The sequence below is a fragment of the Pocillopora verrucosa genome, chromosome 6 (genome assembly GCF_036669915.1).
Source record: "Pocillopora verrucosa isolate sample1 chromosome 6, ASM3666991v2, whole genome shotgun sequence".
Classification (NCBI taxonomy): Eukaryota; Metazoa; Cnidaria; class Anthozoa; order Scleractinia; family Pocilloporidae; genus Pocillopora; species Pocillopora verrucosa.
In genome coordinates this window covers 12,775,571-12,797,221 of record NC_089317.1, presented here as the reverse complement: position 1 = coordinate 12,797,221, position 21,651 = coordinate 12,775,571, and the positions used below count along the sequence as shown (strand labels likewise).

The window sequence follows — 21,651 nt, the reverse complement described above, 5'->3', positions numbered from 1 at the left end:
TACGGATGATAGTGAGGCAGTTTGATTCAGAGGCGTGAAAGCCTTTTAATCATTCTTTATACTCTTCAGTACTAAGTCAGAGTCCGTCCAGTTATTCAGCCCATTGCTCTCAATCTTGAGCTCTGAATTAGACGACTCAACTTCACTGAAATCGGAGATGTATGACTGATCATGTCACATGCAGCATGCATTTGAGATGATTTGTGGCTGTTTATTCCTTACTGCTCAAAGTGTTTCGGTTTAAGGGAATTTTACTTTTTCGACGAATTTGGTCGAGGTCTGTATTAATGACAATCAGTCCTGTATGCTTTTTGGAATATCTTCATCTTGACAGACATACATACATACAGGTTATTAACGTGAGTTCACTCTTAGCTAAATAGCTAGTTTACAAGCAAGCTCACAAATTAAATACGTACAGGCGGGAGAGGTCGATTTGACTAATTATGGTTTCAAAATACTTGTAGCTAGTGACTGCTCGCAGATTGAGTGGTAACGTGTTCCATAATTGCGCTGCCTTATAACGTCAGGAGCGTTGTTCATATGTGGTGCCATTTACTTTCGGTAAAGTAAGAATATTTATACCTCTGAGATTGTAGCTCGATTTTCTCCAGTCATTCAAACCTAACAGACTTCCAGGGACTTCGTTCTAATCTTCATTACTAATCCAATTAACTGTTTTGCAAAGGGTACTTGAATAGTCTTTGACTTGCGGAGTTTTTTTGTCCGCCTTCGCCTAACAAGGTCTGGTATGAAGAGCTGTGACCACGCCAAGCAAACCGAGAGATAGAGATTACTTGTTTAATTTCTCAAGTTAGTTTTTCAAGTTCTTTCTGTTGCTCGCTCACTGCAAAAGTGCCAAGACTCTGAGAAGTAATTGAAGTGTGGCATAATAAATGCTTCATAAAGTCTCTTACGAGCGTGAAAAGAAAACATCTTCATCCCATTTACTTCGCTAGTCTGTTAACCAACTATGCGGCATATTTGAGCGATATGGCTCCCAACCTTTATCTTGTTATCGGCTTTTACGCCCAATGTGATCAATGTGTTCTTCTGCCCCGTCCTCTATGGTCTTTCCTAAAACTATTGCCTTGTATTTCTCTTCGATTCTTTTCGCCTTATTTCCCGGGTGCCATCTTTCGCATGGCTTCCTGAATTTCTGTTTTTATCTACTTCGACCCAGGTGTATTGCGCTTTTTGTATTTACTGATGGAGACATGTTCGTCGAGAACTTGGTTACATGAGCTTTCTCTACAGTAGACTTCATCAGGATCTTCAAATATATAAGATACTGAAAAGGGATGCAAGCTCAGATCATTCAAGAATAGCTCCAGGTTAAACTGTTTGAATGGTTGTTTGGTGACGATTTCTGGCCCCTGACACCTACGTTCTCCTTTTCTGCGTGCACAATGTTTAACATTTTTAGTTAGCTTCTGTTTTGGCGTTCAACTTCCTCATTGACTTGGGGCCTCAAAGTTGTGGAGGTTCATTGCTGTAAGCAGCTTAATTTTTAAATATTTTCAAATTCCTCGGACGTGAATTGTGGCCCATTATCTGTTATTAGCGACCGTGGGAGACTATGCGTATAAAATATTCTCTCAAGACTTTTCATAATGTCAGCAGGTGGTATAGACTTGAGTATGTCTTCTTCAAATTAGTGGCTATAGTAGAGGGTTGTCCAATAAACAAATCGATTCCTTCGGAGAATATATGCAATTGGCTGGTTGGCTGGCTGCAGGTCCTCAGCAGGAATTCCAGACTGCATGTCGTCCGACCTAAATTTCCAACTTTTACAGTCAAAGATGAAGCATGACTGTTTCGGTTTAGTTACATTTCCCAGCTGTTGTTCTTCTTGTGGTGCAAGCCGAAAATTCAGCTGCTTACACACATCTAGGTCTCCTTGCTTGAGTCTTCTTTACGTTAAAGGAACCGCCGTTCTTAGCACTAAACCCGCTTTTCTGGCCGATTGTTCAAATTGGTCCCTCTGGCATTCAATACACTGGCCGACAACGTGCTTCAGTCCCAGCTTGCAGTAATTTTTCTATAGCTCTTATCAAGTTTTCTTCCTTATTCAACTTTTGCCGAGGTCTCAGTTGCCAGTTGCTACCTTCCTTCCTTCTTTTTCAACTTAATCGAAAGCTTCGACTCATTCGATAGCTGTTGCTGCGGAAATCTTTGATCGACTGTGTGGAATAAAACACTTTGGAAAGCCTCAAACCTGGTTTTCCTTTCAACAATATGAAAGAAAGATCCAGGTTTACTTTCCGTTCTAGTTTCTCATTGTAACTCCAATGAAATCTCTCTGTTTTGCATCAGTATCATCATCTACATCAGATAACTTATCATGAATGTCTTCAAACCTGAACGATTCGGCTAGACTCGGTAAGGTCAGAACTTCTCCGAAAAAATTGATCAGGAAACAAGCTGATAAAGTGCCTTTCCGTGCTTTAGGATTTGGGGTCATTTCCCGCCAGCCCGCCAGCCCGCCAGCCCGTCAGCCCGCCAGCCCGCCAGCCCGCCAGCCCGCCAGCCCGCCAGCCCGCCAGCCCGCCAGCCCGCCAGCCCGCCAGCCCGCCAGCCCGCCAGCCCGCCAGCCCGCCAGCCCGCCAGCCCGCCAGCCCGCCAGCCCGCCAGCCCGCCAGCCCGTCAGCCCGCCAGCCCCCCAGCCCGCCAGCCCGCCAGCCCGCCAGCCCGCCAGCCCGCCAGCCCGCCAGCCCGCCAGCCCGCCAGCCCGCTAGCCCGCCAGCCCGCCAGCCCGCCAGCCCGCCAGCCCGCCAGCCCGCCAGCCCGCCAGCCCGCCAGCCCGCCAGCCCGCCAGCCCGCCAGCCCGCCAGCCCGCCAGCACGCCAGCCAGCCAGCCCGCTAGCCCGCCAGCCCGCCAGCCCGCCAGCCCGCCAGCCCGCCAGCCCGCCAGCCCGCCAGCCCGCCAGCCCGCCAGCCCGCCAGCCCGCCAGCCCGCCAGCCCGCCAGCCCGCCAGCCCGCCAGCCCGCCAGCCCGCCAGCCCGCCAGCCCGCCAGCCCGCCAGCCCGCCAGCCCGCCAGCCCGCCAGCCCGCCAGCCCGCCAGCCCGCCAGCCCGCCAGCCCGCCGTTCCACCGTTCCAGCGTTCCAGCTTTTAGGGTCGCCCATTTGGTGTACAGCCTCCTTCTTAAAATCTTTAATCTTTAGGTTCAGACCGTGTCAGCGAGGAAATTATACAACGAAAATAATGTTACAAAGTGCGTGATTAAATATGCCGATCAAGCGTAAAAAAAAATTATTTGTGTAGGTTAATTTCGCTTTACCCTTCGTGTTAGTATTGACAAAAATATTTTACTCACGAGCCCCTTCAATCGAGTCTCCCATATTTTTGGAGACATGTTACCAACTGTAACAGCGGTATTTTCATTGGGAAAGAAAGAGAAGGATCCTGGGAGTCAAGTCATATCAGACACTCCATGAATGTTTCTTTTATAGAATGCGGAAAAAAATTATCTCGACCAATTTGGGCTTGTGAAAGGATAATGGGTCTTTCTCTTAATTGTGTTTTTCGAATGGTTCTAGTCACACTTCTATTCTGTTCCAGAATTCAGAAGTCAGGTAATATAGCCGTAAACGCTAATCACTCGTATCTCAAACTTTACTAGAACAAACTTGACACATTGTTGAATACGGTAACTGAAAATGACAAAATTACAATCACGCGAATGAGCATAAAGTAACTTACATCGTATGAGTGAAAGTACTGGAAAACGACAAAGCGAAATAAACAAGGATACTTACAAGACGAATGTGACCAAACCAAAGACGAAAACATGAAACCCAGAGCTAGGTATGTAACGACAATTTTCGCAAACTAGACAACTAACCAAATAAATTACGCGCAACCAATATATATACGATATGCAAATAAATATAACAAGTACAAAACTGGTAACTGACAAAGGACACTAATGGAAGACGAGAAAATAAACACCTAACACGAAACTATGAAACACCAACACTAACAAAAAATGATAATCCAAATTCTTGCGCCTACAGGTAATGTTCATCGAGTTACGATTATAGAGATTCTAGTTTTGTTCGCAATTAGAGATAAAACTATTAAAATAATTCCACATGTCTAAAAACATCCTTAAATATTCATGCACACGAAATTAGAAGTTATTGAAGTTACGTCTGATGTGTTGATGTTTAATATAATGTTTTCTGTTTTCCTTCTTCAGAGTCCGCATTCAGAATCAGCCAGAAACCTTCCAATCCTACTACTGTGGTGCTTGGAGTAAACAGCCACCGAGTCAGACTTGAGTGGCGGTATTCTGATGCACCTAGACAGTATTTCGTTCAGTTTTTCAGACAGAAACCTGGTGAAACAATTGAACAAATATCATCTAGCAAGGATGGGAATGCGTTCGACCCGAGAAACACAAGTAAATTCGATGCCTCGCTTGAAGCAACACTAACACTGAAGAATGTGGAGAGAAATGAGGAATACACCTACTCTATCATTTTGCTGGATTCTAGTGCCAAAATGGTAGAGACACACGCAGTTTCTATTAATGTGGTCGGTAAGTGAAGCTGTTTCATGAGTTGCTTTGATACACTTTGTCTTATATCAACAGCCATATCTCAGTTTGCGTGAAATGCGAGGTTTTTTATTGGAAACTACAAGGTTTAAATTTCCGGTAGAGAAATGTCATAATGCACACAGAAACTCAAATTATCACTACACCGTACGTCTTTCGATTAAGCACAGTTGCACTTTTAGTGCCTCGAGTTTCTTGTTGCATTTTAGCGGCGATCAATAGAGCCATCCTTTTATTTAGTCCAAGCAATGCTGGAATTCTTATGAATTGGTCGTTAAGTTACCTTTTAGTTTTCTGCTGCTTTAACTTGTTTCTTTGACAAAGATTAATAATTCAGCTTTCGCTTGGGTTATATGTAAATGTGTTCTGTGTTATCAATATCACTCAGGTGCGTAAAAAATGTTCGTAGTGCAGCAATTCACGCAGATAAAGACTTCTTGGATCATGTGTACTATAGGTGGCCTCGGTTGACATATAGGCTGACAATCGACCGATATATCGGTCGACTATCGGTCGACTATCGGTCGGCAATCGACCGACTATCGGTCGACAGTCGACCGATAGTCGACCGACAGTCGACCGACAGTCAACCGATAGGCGACCGATATATAGACCGATAGTCGACCAATGCATCACCTTTTACTCGGCTAGATAAGCTTTTCAGTTATTCTGAGTAAATGTTACCTTTTTTGTATAAATATATTATATGTGTAAATTAAGTTTAACTTCTCAATTTGGTAATAAAGCTTGTTGTTGTTGTTGTTGTTGTTGCTAATGCAGCAACACAGTTACTCTAGAAACTTACCCCTCTATTCATAAATTATTTTGGTCTCGTTTTTGAGGTAATCAAGATTCAATATGGAGATAATTTATGCTCTGGCCATTCTTGTCATTTTTTAGGGCTCTCTCTCTCCCTTTTGACTAAAGCTTAACCAGGAGGTTGTTATCTGCCCTTCTAGAGCAAAAAGTGAAAAAAAAATTCTCACATGCATTATATGGAAATTGACAGAAGACAAACATAGGGGCATTTTAGGAAGGACAGCTTTTTTTTTTTTTACAATATTCAATAAAACATACAGGCACTTGCAAAAGATCTGTACATAAAAGTTATATTCCTTTACAAGAGAGGGACCTCTGGATTCTGTTACTGTTAAGAAATAGTGTTCTGAGTGCTTTAAAGGTAAAACGAGCTACGTCCAGGAAGATGTCAAAGATTTTGTTGAGAAAATGACCTCTTTTAAACATTTTATGTCTTGAGAGAACAGCCAAAGCCACATGTGGGCTAACTTATCGATTGAGATGAATGTGCTGCGTTTTGGTAACAAACTTAACAAGGAAATTTGCTGTGGATTTATCTGTACAAATCTTTTTAATTCACTATATCTCTAGGTAAGATTATGATGAAGCATTCTACTCCCCAATGTGGCAGCTAATTTTCAGAATTTCGTTGCCAAAGTGAAACTTTAGTGGCATTGGCACCTGTATTAGTCGCAATTGATGCCCTGTATTTAAATATTAGAGCATTTCATTTCACAATTCAAGAGTGGAAACATGTAGCAGTAACAAGAGTCATGCAATGCATTTACAGTACATGTGTATACACTTGTTAGATTTTGTTTTCCCTGTGATACTATAGTTACCTAGCTAGTTTCTAGTCTTGAACATACCTTTCATGAGTATATTATTTAGTAAAAGGATGTGTCAAAATCTACCTGGAATGGTCCACTGTTGATAACTGTCAACTTGAGTTGGTGATACAAGTGTAATCACCACCAATCTTATGTGTCAACATTGTAGAATTTATGAGATTTGACTAAGGTGTCCAATTACAAAACATCTCATAGCATTTTGATAACCGAGCAATAAACAAGTGACTTGATTGATACCATTGCAATATTGAATTTGGCTCATTTAAGACAAGATAGTGGTAAAAATGTGCATAGATTGATGTCGTCAGTAACACTTCAGACATGTGAGAACAGAAAAATTTTACAGAGGCTGACTTTTTTTAATTTAAACATGGTTCTATGATAGGTCTCCACTGAGATTATATGTTCACCAAAGCAAACTTTTCCTTTTTTCCTTCTTTTACATTACTAATAAGAAACTTTGAACTTAGCTGGAATCGTTTGAGAGCTATTGATTTGGTGACCTTTGATTAAATCAAACAGTCAAATTACTACCTGTTTGAAAGCCTCTGATTTGGCCCTCACTTCCATAATTTTTATGATATTGCTTCCCCAGAGTTTTTATCTAGAATGAGTTTATCTTTTGCTCTGCAAAATCAATAGCAAGAGAACAAAAATCAATGGCAAACTGAATTCAGGATGGTGGTTATTAAGAGCTTCTGAACTTTTATTCTTTCATGACAAGGACATAGCAGGAAAATCATTTGGTATAGGGTGGAGAGGGTGGTAATCGATATTATAGGATCACCCCCGGTCTTAAGGTTTCCTGGGAGAGTTTTCTGGTACCAATACACTCTCTTTGGTAGAGAGAAACACTGCAAGTTAGAGTGTCTCACTCAAGTAACTGATATAGTGATTCATTTAAGGGCTATCTTAGTTGTTATAATCATTGATTCCCTGTTATTTAACAATATTATTTTAACATTTGTAATTCCTTTGAGGGGAAATTGTAATTTTAATTAATATATAGTATTATGCAATAACTGTGATGATATCGCAAAATCTAGATACAATGTATTTATCTTTAATTGTTATTTCACAGTTCCTCCAGAAATTACTGACCCACCAGAGCTAAAGCCTTTACTTGCCATCAGAGAAAACCATACTTTGATCTGTAATGCAACTGGTAACCCTCTTCCCAATATTTCTTGGACAAAAGATGGCATTCCTGTGGATAGGTTTTATGTGACAGGTTACCAGCTTGATTTGTTTGACGTGAGGTTGGAGGATGTAGGATCATATAGATGTACAGCTAGTAATGGATTTGGAGATAATGCTACTAGTGTCAGTATTGTTGGCATAAGATGTAAGTAGTATGTCTTGTTTATCTGATTACGGCAATGCATTTGTAAATTGTTTATACTTTGATTTTAAACAGACACAATGGTGTTATGATTCATGTTGAACTGCAAAATGGCACAGTGGCATGGAATTAGCACAATATAGAGAAAAAGTATTTACTTTCTCTCCTGTTGAGATGTCAATACTATATTTTTGTTAGATTGTCTCTAAGTGCCAAGCATAGAGGTGTCTGTCTCTGTGAAACAGTTTTTTTTTTTTTTTTTTTAGTATTTATGCATTTACTTTAACAGAGATCAAAGCTAGCTTTGTTATGTGGGTGTGAATTATCAGTCGATAAGCTTTTTTTAAATGGCTAATTTTAACAATTTGGTGACCAAACAAGTAGGGTCTGAAAAATGTTCCCTTCAGAACATTCTTCAACTCATAAAAAAATCACCAGTTGAGGGTATAAAATGGTTAAAGCAAAAAAAAAAAAATAAATGAATAAAAGTGGCAACTGGTATTGAAAGTCTTGTTGCCAACAGTCCATTTTCAGTGGCTTAAATTGGCAACCAGCCGGTCACAATTTGAGAAACTACTTTCTTTTTGATTAGTAATAATGATAAACTGATTTGCATGCTGTATGTTACTGAGACAGGCAAGTTTACCAGGCACAATATTTTTCCTTTACTCTTGCCTTTGCATGAAGTCAATGTTAAGTTGCAGTTTAACCCATCTCAATTAGGGCAAACTGAATATCCGATTGTTTTTATATATGTCAAGAGGTCAAAGCGTGAAGTTCAATAAAAAACAGCAATTTCACCTGTTTCCAAAACATGCCATAGTTTTTTTTTCACTTTATTGCCAGGGGTGGCTATGCAATATGTTCAATATCAGCAATGGTCAACAACATTTAACTAATAATATCTATTAATGCATGCTAATTTTTGTTCATCACACTTTAGGTAATGATTGTTTAAATAGGAGCATTGGAATAACATTACTGAGTGAAGTTTGGACTTCAGCCTTAAATAACTGAGAGTCAATTGAGTTCAAAATATTGGAGTCAAAGTTTTTATCAGAAGTAAGTATCCTGTTGCCTTATTAAGTAGAAACCTCCTTTTATCTAATCTGTTCACCTTAGAGTGGTGATTTGCAAATTATTGATGTTTGAGTATAAAATGCCTTGTAATTCCTCTCTTCCACTACTGGCTGACTTATTAGCATCCCTTTTATCCATTTAAGATGGCGGCATTAATCTTTGTAGTAATGATTGAAAAAAATTTCTTTTCATAGCTCTGCTCTTCATTCAGCATTCAGTAAAGAGTTTTCCTTGACTGAGTTACAAGGATGTTTGAGTTACAAGTAAAGCAGACTTTTGAATTGTAATAAATTAGCTGACAAACCTGTGGGAACTAGTAGACTTGATGCTCTTCTTTTAAGGCAAAGTACATCTAACTTAAAATTAAATTTAGATACTTGGATTTCAATTTTTGGTTTCTTACATTTGATAGTTAAGTAAAACATGAGAAGAGATACTGTTTTTAACTGCCACAATAGGATACTTATACACTTTCATTACTTCCAAACCAGGGTCACGTGGAATGAATCTTAGAGTTTTGTGATTTGATTTTTCTCCTGTCCAGCTCTATTCATGTCTGATGACATTCAGAGATCAGATCCCAATAGCCATAGAAGTTTGTAAATTTTACCCATCTAATTGGAGAAGTGCTGTGAGCCTAAAACTATATACTCATATGAGCAGATGAGATCAAGGCTTTCTCACACTGAGTGAACATTTAAATTGTACGTTTTAGCATTTTTAGCATTTAATATAGCTGTTGTTTTTAATTGTTTGAGATTTCTTCTGTCTACACAAAAAATCCTGGAAAACAACTGTACACAGTGGGTCTTGTTGATTTAAGGTAAGTGTCAAGATTCATAGGAGTGCTCAGTGTAGGCATTTGAGAAAAAATGTTTTGATAAAAGGAAATGGTCCTCTGCTGTTATTTCAGGATTTAGTTACAGTATAGAGGTGATCGACATGTATTCAAACATTTTTAGGTATCCATCATGTTTAGTTTTTGAAAAATTAATATTCAGTAGAGTGACGTTCATGGACAAGATCAATAAGTATTAACCATTTGCTGTTATGCAAAAAACTTTGAACAGTGAGTTTTTTCCTAGGTATAGCTCTGGTAGTGTTGTTGCTAAAGTAGAGCTCAAGTTTGAAAGATCTGTTCTTGATCCTTTGAAACCACTGGAAGATGAAATCAAAGATGGAAGTCTTGGGTCATTCACAGTGAGCCGTGAACTTGATTTGAATCCAAGTAAGGCCTGTGCTACCTGACAACTAGATTGTATTTTGCCGTTTGTGGGAAATTACAAACTTACTTCATAACCCTGTACTGTTTGTAGATGACCTATTGTCAAAACTAGGGGTTTTTTCAAGCTAAATGGGTTACACATATTCAAGTGTATAAAGGATGTTTTTTTATATTACTCGCATGGATGCACATATTTTCTTTGAGTGTTGATAATATCTTTTGCATGCTCGGCTTGCTCGCTTGTGAGACGTTATTATCACGAAAACTTTAATTATAATAAAACAAAAGCACATATGATTTTCTGTTTACAATTTTAAAGCGCGTATATTAGCTTAGTTAAGATCTCTCCTCTTCGTGCCTCTATGTGTCTCTACTAGGGTAAGTGGTTTGGCCAATATGTCCAAGTATTCGTCTTCCACAGGGATTTCATCTATTTCCAATGGTTCACATCTATTCAGGGGGCTATCAAAGTGCTCCTTCCACTAACAAGATGGCGTTTCTCTTCTGGTATTTCACTAACACTTCATTGTTGCTAAATCCGTCGTTGGACTTTTGCTGATACTGACATCAGCTTTCTAGTTGCATTCTGGTCTTAAGCAGTTTGACCAAGAAAATGGCGATGGCCATGTAAACGTGTGATTGTTCTTGCGGTGAAAAAGGGCGCCTGCTACTTCTAGGTTTGATCTCTTCATAAAAGTCATCCAATCCTTCCCCATTGTCATTCATTGTTCTTACACCGTGTACCCCGATCCCGGGTCTCTGCCTGTGTTGTCTTCTCTTTTTCTGTCGTTCAGGTCACAGTGTTCATAGTAGGGGATCTTCTTTTTCTATACCTCGCTTTCAGTTTGGTGTACTTTGAGTTGTAGCGAGCATTATGCAATCTTGGTCATGTTTGCTGGCATTCAATGAGTGTTTTTCTACTTTCCTACTTATGATCATGGCGACTGCTTTCGTGTGCCAGTCATCTTCTCTGCCCAAATAGAGTATGATGTGGCCTAAAATTAGTTTCCCTTTCCCTGTTCTTCCCCATCAGGCTTCACCTATTTCAAGGATATCTATGTCGTAGTTTTCAGCCTCTTGCCCAACCCTCCTCCATCCAGGCTTGGGACCGGCCAAGGCTGAGTTAATGTAGTTATCAGTGACCCACATTTATGTCTGACTGAAATTCACTTGCATAGTCACTGAGGTTACATTAGAGCTACTCTGACCTCTGGAACAATAAATTTAACAAGGTGTCGTGCGAAAACTATTCTTCCAAAGAAAAATTGAGTTCAATCTTGGTGATGTTCTTTGAAAAAAATGTTGAAAAGTTATCATGATTATTACCATGACGAAATTGGTAGCCTCCTATGTAATGATATCAATGATACTTTTACTGCAAGCGGTGAATATATCTTGTTTCGCAACAAGAGAAATTCTCATATTCTAAGATAAATCATAATTTTTCATGTGCGTTACTTTCTCTCTAAAATGCCAATTCGTGTATATTCAATTCTTTTCCTTTATCTACCCGCGGTAAAGAGAGTAGCGTGAAGATGCGAGACAAAATTTTTATTCTGTTTTCTAAGCTGCAAGTGCCTTAAGCAATTTGCCTCTGCGGAGCTTTTTTTATTACTATTTCAAGAAATTATAATCTCGTAGTTCAATATTTTATTGGGTTTCATACAAATATGTCTAATCATTGCTTACTCTTTTGCAGCTTCGGTTCCCTTTACAAACTTCACAGCCACAGGTGAGAGACAAAATCCCATCTATTTTCTAATCAATTAACTCAGTGATTATAACCGTCGATTTTCTATTTTTCTTGACATACCTTTTTCGAAAAGGGTTTGCAAATAATTTTGTTCTTTATTGCCGAGTAAGTTTTTAGTGTTACTTTCACACACTGCGCATGAATTCAAATTTTTTTTATCTTTCATTGGTAATAATATCTATCGATGTTTGGCTTCGCCACTCAAGAGGAACATTATCAACAATTCGAATCCATAACTGCGCATGTGAGGTCCTGCTTACGATGCAGATATCAGTTACTTACATATTTATCAGACTTAATTCAGAGATCACTTGCACGTTCGCTGAGGTTGCAGAAGAGCTACTTCAACTTTCGACATAGAAAAAATTAAAACAAGTATTCGCCCAAGAGACCTTCTGTTATTTCTATTTATTTAACATGCCAATACTTGATTAGGTAAGTGCTGCAAATGTACAAGACAAACTCGTTAATTGTTTTCTGTTTTCTAAGTTAAACTACCTTTACCAAAATTGTTTACTTTATGCTGAAGTTATAATTATTTCAAGAAATACTAATCTCGTAATTAAATAATGCGTTATCCTTTGTGCCTTGCGAATATGTTTAGTGATTCCTCAATCTTTTTCTAGCTGCCCCCTTCACAAACGTTACGTCCACAGGTGAGAGAGAACTTTTTTTATTTTGAAATTAAATAACTTTTAAACTGTTAGAAATGGCGTGCTTACAACAGAAATTATGGTATTTATCAATATCTTTATTATAAATCGCTATTTCTCATGCTCGTAACCTTAATTTTGACCTACCAATACTTGCCTAAATACACGTATATTCAATGAGTGTTTCCATCTGTACCCTTAGCAAAGGGTACTATTAAAATGCGAGACAAACTCGTTTCTTTTGTTATCTTTTCTTAGACAAAACTACCCTTACCACAGCTGTTTGCTTCTTGCCAAAGCTATTGTTTCTTCTAGAAATTCTTATTTTGTGAATGACTGCTTTCTCTTTTTCTCGTTACAAACATTACGGTCACAGGTGAGGAGCAACCTTGTTGAAATTAAAAAATTAGAATTTTAGTTGTTAAAATCGTCGTTAGTTAGTATGTTGTTGCCTTTTTACCATGCAAATTTCTCTAATGATTGCTTGTTCTTTTCCAGCTAATCCCTTTCCAAACATAACGGTCACAGGTGAGAAGCAATTCAAATCAATTAAAATTTTAGTTGTTAAAATCGTCGTTTTTCGATTTTACTTGACACAACTTTACCGAAAGTGTTTTTAAATAATCTCGTATTTTTTGTGTCGTTTAATTAATGTTTAATGCCTAACCATTAATTACTCCTTTCTAGCTGTTTCCTCAACAACCAGTAGGGCATCAGGTGAGAGGAAGATTCCTTTATTTTCAAAATCTTTAACTTTGCAATAATGATTTTAGCTATATGCTGATTAGTTCGATCGGTCCCCCCTACCTTTAACTAAAGCCTGCGATACGCTCAGCGAAGTAACGAAAAAGTTAAGAACTGTTATTTTTCTTAGTATCAAGGTATGGTATGGTGTGAAGGCAACAGTCTATGTCCAGTGTTTTTGCAGGCGATCTAGGAAAACTGGGTCTGATAAAGAAAATTAAATATCAAAGCAAACCCAGGAGTGTAATTGTTCTTGAGAAGTTCAACCTTTGAGCTAACTGAGCTTTAGAGTTAAATCAGGAATGCAAACCTTATGAATTTTTCTTTCTTTCCACGTTTAGGTGAGTTTGTTTAAATGTGACACGATATCGCCCACACATAGATTAGTCTAGAACTGCTATGTGAATATTTGTTGTTATGTATGACGTTGAATATTCATCCACGAGTGTCATGACAATTAGAGTTTTTTCTTTGGCATTTAGAGTGGAAAGAAGTGAACAGGAGTGATAAAGTTTGGCCAAAAAATACTTTTTCTGGTGTTCAAGAGATTCTCTTGGATGAGATTAAAAATTCGCACCGGTCCAAGATAAAGTTGAAATTCACTCAAAAGACCAATCTTTGAGAAAAGAGATAAATATTTTAACAGAAAGATTCTGGGTTACTCCATCACCCTTCTGAATATACGTAGGATAAGGGCCTCTATAAGGCGTTGTATTATTGTGGCCATGTAATGGTACGTACGGCTAGCTATGTATGTTTACACACGTGTTGGTTTTTCTCAAGGTGCAGATCAAAGTGGCGATCGGAAAAAGCAAACTATGCTTCACGTCATTTACTCGACGACAATATTTCTACTTTTGGTGATTATCATTGTGTTAGTGTTTGTCATTTGGAGAGGGAAGAATAGGCAAGGTGAGATGCCTGATCTAATTTTCTCTTTTACTTCTGCCGTAATTCCTATTGGTCAGTAAAGACAATCGTAAGAAAGTACTGGAAAATTACTCAAAAATTAAAGTCGAAAGGGAAAGTCCACCCTGCTTTCTATTTACCGACCAGTGGCAAAATCTGCTCTGGAGACTGCGATAAAAAATATTTTTGGGTCGCGCTCTCGGCACTGAAATATTTCTGCCAATTGCGTCATTGTGGAAGGAGTCTAGACATTCAATACAGCAGTCAAACACTGTGCATCCGCAAGAGTCTGAAAATGCTATGGCAGACTTCCAAACGCGTAACTATCGTAAAGTGAGGAAGAAAAGGTTAAATTTGCAACTATTCCAATACGTAAGACAAGCGAAAGAAGGATCTGGAGAAAGTTTTAATCTTGTTATCTTGTTCCAGCTTGATTGTGAAAGATCCCAATTGTTTTAAGCGCGGACGCTTCGTTTTGGGACGGAAGGAATAGGACAGAATCTCTCTCTCTATCCCTGCAGTTCTTCTTAGTCTTCTATCCGCGATAAACATAGATCTCTTATCGTCAAAAATATCTTGTGTGGTTCTGCTTCTTCCTTTTTTCGCTAATTTTCTCGGTGTTTACCAGTAACTCCACCGTGAACACGACAAACAATAACTACTGCAGCACGGCCAAGCTTTTGGGCGAATTCATCACACCGCCGTGCTAAGTACAAAAAAAAGGTATGACGGTGTGAACTAGCACAAAGTACTAGAGGAAGTCTGAAACCACAACGTATCTAAGTCTTGGCCTTAGAGACTTCGAACTTTCCATGTAACCTGCAAAAATCTACGTCGCACTTGGGTTCTCGATATAAAAGCCGTTTTACTAGCCACCGTTTGACCGCCGTGATCAGATATTTTCGGTTTCCTGCGCGAGAGAAATTATTTCTTTTTTTCAAGACTCTCCGTTTTTTTAATTTTAATGTATCCACATGTATGGACGGTAGCAATAAGCCCCGTTTAAATTTTTGTGAAATATATAAGAGTTTTACGGTATATCTCTTTTCAATTTTAAATCTTTTGAGTTTTAACATCGAAATCAGTAAAGAATTTCAATTTCTATTTTTGGCTACCCAATAAAACATGTAATTAACACCTGCTAATCAACTCTCCCGTAAGCGGACATCCACCCTGTTTTTCTTTAGTGCCTGCTTATGGGAGTAATTCTCGTTAGGCAGACACCTCTACTGAAAGATACTTTTTCCAATTCCCGAGGGTGTCCGCCTACGAGAGAGTTGAGCGTATGTTGCTTTATCTTATTTACAGGCTCATTAAAACAAAAAAGGTTAGTAGAAATTTAGTTTTAACTTAATGTAAGGTCTTTATTATAGTAAGCTATACTACTCTCAAGATAATCAACGCGTTTGTGCTTTTTTGTGGAAAAAAGAAAGAACGAATAAGTGGAGGAACAATATTTTTTATCTGTGAAAATTTAAGGCCTACTAAAATTACATTTGTTCCCAACTTGTGTCTTCGTAGGTTAGTTGGTTATAGCGCCTGACACGCGTCTTGGAAAGATTGGTTCAAGCCGCGCGAACGCATGAATTTATTAAGATCTACTTCCCGCAATTTCTTCCATTTCATTTTACCAGTGAGCATTATTTCGTCACTGTCTCATAAAATTCATTCCTTGACATCAAAGCTTAAACAAAGAAAACTAAAAACTCCTAGGAATGCTAAATTTTGTAATGGCGAAAGAAGCCCAGTGTTGGTCTCAACTTTTTATTTTTCAAATCATTTTACTCGGTTTGTTCCTCACTCGTATCTGTAGGTCGCCCTTTAGTTTGAGTTATTATTTTGAACTTACCTCATGAACCAGTCCCCACTAGAGTTTGGATAGTACACTATTGTCCATAGTAATTTGGCATCGCATACTTAATTAGTAGAAAATGTACGACTTTTTTTGACAATCATTTTTGTTAGCAACAGAAATCCCGAATTGCGTATCTTTACCATGTATGTTTTTATTCGTCTCTTAACAGTCAGCAGCATAATCACCGAAAAAACCACATTGATCTCCAGGTAATTAAGGTCGCTGTTGTCTGGTATGTGCAAATATTTTCAATGTCTACCAAGATGAAAGAAAACTCGTCGATTTTTGAATAATAGATAGTGTTTTTATTATATTTCCCTCAGTTTGTTTTGTGTGATGCTGTTAGCTAAAGATGTTGATATTATAAGATGTCCTTTGGCCACCAGATCATGTTCCAGTGTTGACAAAAGACTCCCAACAACTAATTGACAATCTCTAAACTTGAAGGCACCCCTTAAAAAATTGATGCAAAACGAGAACGTAAATTTGTTGTAATAATTCTTTACACCTCTCTTTGAGTTATGGTATCACATTATTCTAAGATCAAAGACGATGGGCGTTTCCTGCTTTACTTTCTCATTATTATGTCAAGTGCCATTTCATTCCATGGAGAAACTCACTCTAATAATATTAATATTATTATTATTATTATTATTATTATTATATCACGTTTTTTTTTTTGCTTTTCTTGTAGGCTAACGTCAATATGAAGAAACACGATAACAGTTTGTAGGCAAATATTGACGACGTTTTAGTGTAAGAAAGCGTAGACCAACTTTTAGCGCTAACTGAGTGCAAGTTAGTTAGAGAGGATATGTAATATGGCACATAAAAAAACTCCGCCCATTTATGTAGACCTAGAACTGTGAATACATTTAATTCACCTTCATGTTGCTGATGTTCGCCTAAATATAGAAGTTCATGTCTTTCTGTTTTGAGTAACCGGTAAAAACATGCATATATCCTAATTACACTATGTGGTTTGAGTTCTAGAACTTGATAGTTCGAATTTCCGAAAGTTCCGATTTTCGTCAGAAGTATGCCCAACCAGATAGATTTAACTCTGGGTCTATACCCTTCGGATCAATGTCATTTTCATAGCTGTTCATGTCGACGTAGCAGTAAAAGTGTACTTCGTTTACATTGGGCGCCCTAACTGAGTCCTTTTGGTGGTATTATGAACTTCAGTTGCTATAAAACTCTTTAACTATGAATTATTACTGTAACGTATTTTGTTAATTAAAGTGAGTATATGATGAATCAGAAAATAAATTAATTGAAGAATTAATCATTAATTATCATCACAAAAAAGGTTAAATTGATCTGATAGTAGGTGAATGTGTGATAAATACAAGAATAAAATTTATTAATTTAACTTATTTTCACCGTTTACGTGAACATTCAGGCCTACATTTAACTTAAGGTAATTTTCCAGGCAATTTTTTCCTTTCTGAAATCCACACTCGCTCTTTTTCGTCCGCATGTTTGATCCCTTGGATTCATTTGCATTCTTCAATCAAGCTCCCTCTGGAAACACCCGCACTGATTGCATCGCACAAGCCGGATACGCTTTCTATCAAGCTTCCCCCATGCTTTCTTTGCGTCGAACAAAACGCCAGTGTTTGCGTTGAAAAGGAAGAAAACCAGATGGTTGAAAGGCCGTATATCGTATCATTCAAATAGCTCAGCAACATTTCAGAGCTCGTCCACCGCTAAATTAATTTGAGGGGACGTTTATCCTCACCTTGGTCCTGATGCTTTGTCTTCTATAGCGGTTCGTATAACTAACCGCCGGTATCAAACCCGTTCTTTATCTATTTTTCGTTATGGAACAATGTCATCTACGTGGGCACTGATACTGTTCGCTTACAATGGTGCAAGGTTAACTCTTCATTGCGCTCAGCGCTAAATTTCTGCCTTTTAAATTGTCACAGTATTAGATCTCAGTTTTTTGATCAAGATCTGATCACCCATGACGTTAATCGTGGCTTACTCCAGACATTTAGGATAGTGAAATCTTTCCTTCGGGCTACTCCATATTTACGAAAGATAGAATGTCTGGTACCTGTAGCGGAAGTGTATTTCAAGCCATAAAATGTGACTTGCTTTCTTCGCTGCAGCCGAAGATTGACTCTGAATGCGAATGTATCTGAACTAGATGCCGGGATAACGGGAGAAAACTTGGATTCTTCGATTTTTTCCAGTTTCGACGGTATCATATGTAACCACAACTCGCAAAATTTTACTTCTGTGGCAAAATTTTAAATTCCCATCCGTACTTAAGAGTTAAAATAGATAATTAACTTAGATGGAAGTAACATATACATCATTCGCCAACAGAATGTTAGACTTGGTTAGGAGAAATTTCTGGTTCCCCACGGAGAGCATCGAAGAGACGCTATATGTTACCCCGGTCCAGCCTAAGCTCGAGTACGCGTCCGTTGCTTGGGACCCACAATTTGAATGCGACATTGTCTGACTAGGGGGAGTGCAAAGAGCATCAACCCGTTTTTGCCCGAACGATTATGACTGCTCGTCAAGCGTCACGTCCATGCTGGAAAAATTAGAACTTTGCACCCTTATCGGAAGGAGGAAAATATCTCGCTTGATTTCCATGTAAAAAGATTTTCCATGGTTTAGTTGACAGAAAGATTAGCGCTTTTTTAAATTTTAGTAATGAGACCTTGACTTGGAGCAGCCATAGGCTAAAGCTTCTCGAATCTCACTGTAAGAAAGACGTATTCAAATTTTCTTTTTAACCAATCCAAGAGATTGGAATCAGCCCCTCCCTGATACGCTTGATATTTCGTCTCTTGTCGATTTTAAGATTTAACATAGTTCATTAGCTTAATAAGAGCGTGTAAAATTGACTAATTTTTTATTCCGTACTGTATTCATTATATTACGTAATTTTTAATTTGCATTTTATTGGTGGTTGGTGTGTTGCCCAACCGGCTTTTAGCGACCTAATCGAGATGACGAAAGTGGGAAATGTTTGTGCTCGCTAAATTTAACTGCACTTTTGACGAATTATCAGTCTTAGGCTCCAAAGTCAAAGTGAGCAAAGAAAGTCTCCATATATATAAAAAAAATTTATGATGTGATGTGTATAGATTAGAGGAAATGAGGAATGAGGGAATGCAAGTCTGATGACTTCGGCTTTTCACTTAGCACGCGCTATGCTTTAAATTTCATGAACACTTTACACAAATGGTCATCTTGGGTACTTCCGCGTCCATCCTACGATTGATTACCAACAATTGGTAATTAATAAAAACTAAGTTTTCCGTTTGTCGCACGATGTAATCACGTGTGATGTAGATCGCGACGTTTCGACTGCATGCTGCTAGTGTTCTTCAGGCCATGAAGTCGACTGGTCATGCGTGGTCTTATAAAGTATGATGCTCTGCTGTGATTGGTTGTTTTTCCGAGAATTTGCGGGTCAGACAGTCTGTCGGATCTTTGTTGAGGAGCTGGTACGGTCCGTTCTCAATAAGCGTAGACATCTTAGCTCGGTAGGTGTCAGTATCCATTCTGCTGGGAGAACCATGATGGACTGGTCTTCTTTCAGGCTTTTAAGTGCATCTCGCATCTCCTTCGTGATGTTAGGCTCTGGTAGTTCCGCTCGTTGAAGGATACCGTTAACAGCTCTTCTCACAGTATCTGCTTGTTCGGCGTCGAGTTGTCTTACGGCTGTTTCGACCTTGGCGATGATCTCTGTGTCAGGAATATTCGCAGGAGTTACGGCGAAGTTGAGTTCTTTCTTAAGCAGGGTTATATCGGCATCGTTAAGGGACAAATTAAGGAAATAAATTAATAACCCAGTTAGTTTTGTATCAATCGGTGACACAGCCGCCTGTTTTTCTCGTATAAGTTTCTCAAACTTCTGCTTATGTCTGTCTTTGGTGGTGTTGAAGACTCGTTGGGTGTTGGTCTCAATCTGTTCTAGTATCCTGTTGGCGTCGTTTGTCGAGAGAGTGAATGTTATGCTCTGTGCTGTAGATTCTGTTTCCTTCTTTGCATCTCCCGTGGCCTTCTGTGTCAGTCTGATCCGTTCCCCTGGCGGTCGAACTCGTAGATCTTTAGGAACAACGCGGTTCTTGATGTACCTCGTTAGGAAGGTGAGATGGTTGGTGTAGCGTGCGAGCTTGCTCGAACAACGCTCATGTCGACGAATCAACCTTAGGGCTGTGCGCCCATATATCCGGATTATTTCGTAAAAAAGGCTGTGGTTATTCATCGTGGTGAATAACAATAAAAGTCAAGTTTTCCGTTTGTCTCACGATGTAGTCACGTGTGAAGTAGATTGCGACGTTTCGACTGCATACTGCTAGTCTTCTTCAGCGATGAGGTCTACTGGTCATGCGTGATATTATAAAGCATGATGCTCAACTGTGATTAGTTGTTTTTTAACAGCTCTGATTGGCGCATTTCGATCCATGATGTTTCACTCAGTGATTTGCTCCCGCGGCGGTCCGCTGTCGCACGGCTCTCCTGTTGTTGATTTTTTGATCGTGGGCATCCACGTTTCTGGAATTTCTATTCCACTATCCTTGTTGATGTTGTCAGGGTGAAGTCTTATGTGAATTGCCTCTTTGACCCTGCGCGTGTAGTAATAAGGGTCACGATCAATAAACAGATCAGTAAAGTTTATTGGCAATTATTCGCCGAGCTGAGGGTCAATATCAATCATTATAAGTGGCATTAAGGTGAATAATTGTTTCGGAGCATATCTCACAGACTGAATAATGAGCAGAGAAAAAAATTCAACTCTTACAATATGCCAACTTGTGGTTGGACATGGTGAAAATCTCGGCGTGCGATGCTCATTCATGATCAGTCAGATGGTCGAAAAACGCATTACGAGAAGAGAGGAGAGGTTTCCCAGGATTTTATATCTTTTCTTATATTCTTCATCAGATAACATAAATTTTCCTTATTCAAAGAATCTCAGAAGCTCAGTCGTAGTACTTTCATAGATTACGAAATTGGAACCACCAAATGACGTCCGAGCGCACACTTCGTAACCTGTCAGAAGGAGCCGATTTCGAGCCCGCCTGATGTCGTCTTCTTAATAAAGGTCCTAATTAGTATTCTAGACTCGCAAACTAGAGATAGAAAGGAGCATTTACTTCTTTTTGCTTAAGAATTTGTACTTGTCTACCGATATTAGAATTTTCCGTTTTGAGCCAGGAACCCATGTTTAAGAGAGTTAGCCAACCTAATTCTTAAATTACAGGCCTTTAGATTAAACCTTAAATCATTTGGAAGATTATGAAAGCGATTGCTGCCAAAATAAATAAAAAATCTACTAAACTTATGATGAATTGAGTTTAACGCATTGTTGTTCATAGTTAGAGTCGTGCTGGTATTTCCAGTCCCTCTTAGTTAGTGATGAGTCGGGCTTATAGAACGCCATAAGCCGGCGAAACACTAAGCTCGATCAAAAGTTTCCACTCGTCGTTGTCCCAATCATGCCATTCATAAAGAATACAACAGAGAAGCAAACTCGTTCACCACCGAGAAAGTACCCTAGTTGCGACTGGTCATTGGTCTACTTATGCAGAATAAAGAACGCCGTGGAGAGGGTGGTTGCGCGACAAATCGCGAGTACATTTTCACAATGGTGCATGCGTTCCTGAGTACACTTAAAGTCGCTATGCTTATGAGCTTATATATACCTCTTGCTAACCGAGTTCGAGGGTCGAACTGTAAGTTATTGACCGAGTTTTTCCGCTCGGATCTATGTCCCAAGAGCGAAGCGCGTGGGCCCTAAATTTCCATTCAAGCGAAACGGCCGTTGATGATTGACACGCGTCAAATCGGCCTCCAATAAAAACTGGACTTTGAGTCGTCAAAAGTTCAAAATATTCGTTC

At 39.0% G+C, this 21,651-nt stretch overlaps 1 protein-coding gene and 1 non-coding gene across 2 annotated transcripts; one reads left to right on the top strand and one right to left on the bottom strand.

Moving 5' to 3' along the window:
- The first annotated feature begins 3,396 nt into the window (after nt 1-3,396).
- Nucleotides 3,397-17,123, top strand: LOC131779867 (uncharacterized). Its single transcript, XR_010717899.1, has 14 exons — nt 3,397-3,578; nt 4,205-4,546; nt 7,295-7,558; nt 8,499-8,617; nt 9,394-9,458; nt 9,721-9,863; nt 11,560-11,592; nt 12,240-12,269; nt 12,765-12,794; nt 12,954-12,983; nt 13,794-13,922; nt 15,228-15,246; nt 15,944-15,983; nt 16,469-17,123. It is a non-coding gene; the product is annotated as an uncharacterized protein (transcript).
- A 2,093-nt stretch (nt 17,124-19,216) lies between these two features.
- Nucleotides 19,217-20,014, bottom strand: LOC136281870 (uncharacterized). The gene has a single exon (XM_066168909.1). The coding sequence runs from the start codon at nt 20,012-20,014 to the stop codon at nt 19,217-19,219; it is 798 nt and encodes a 265-aa protein (XP_066025006.1).
- Nucleotides 20,015-21,651: the final 1,637 nt, after the last annotated feature.

Bases quoted from the DNA above. Each gene is read 5' to 3' on its own strand.
- LOC136281870 (XM_066168909.1), bottom strand. From the start codon at position 20,014: ATGAATAACCACAGCCTTTTTTACGAAATAATCCGGATATATGGGCGC.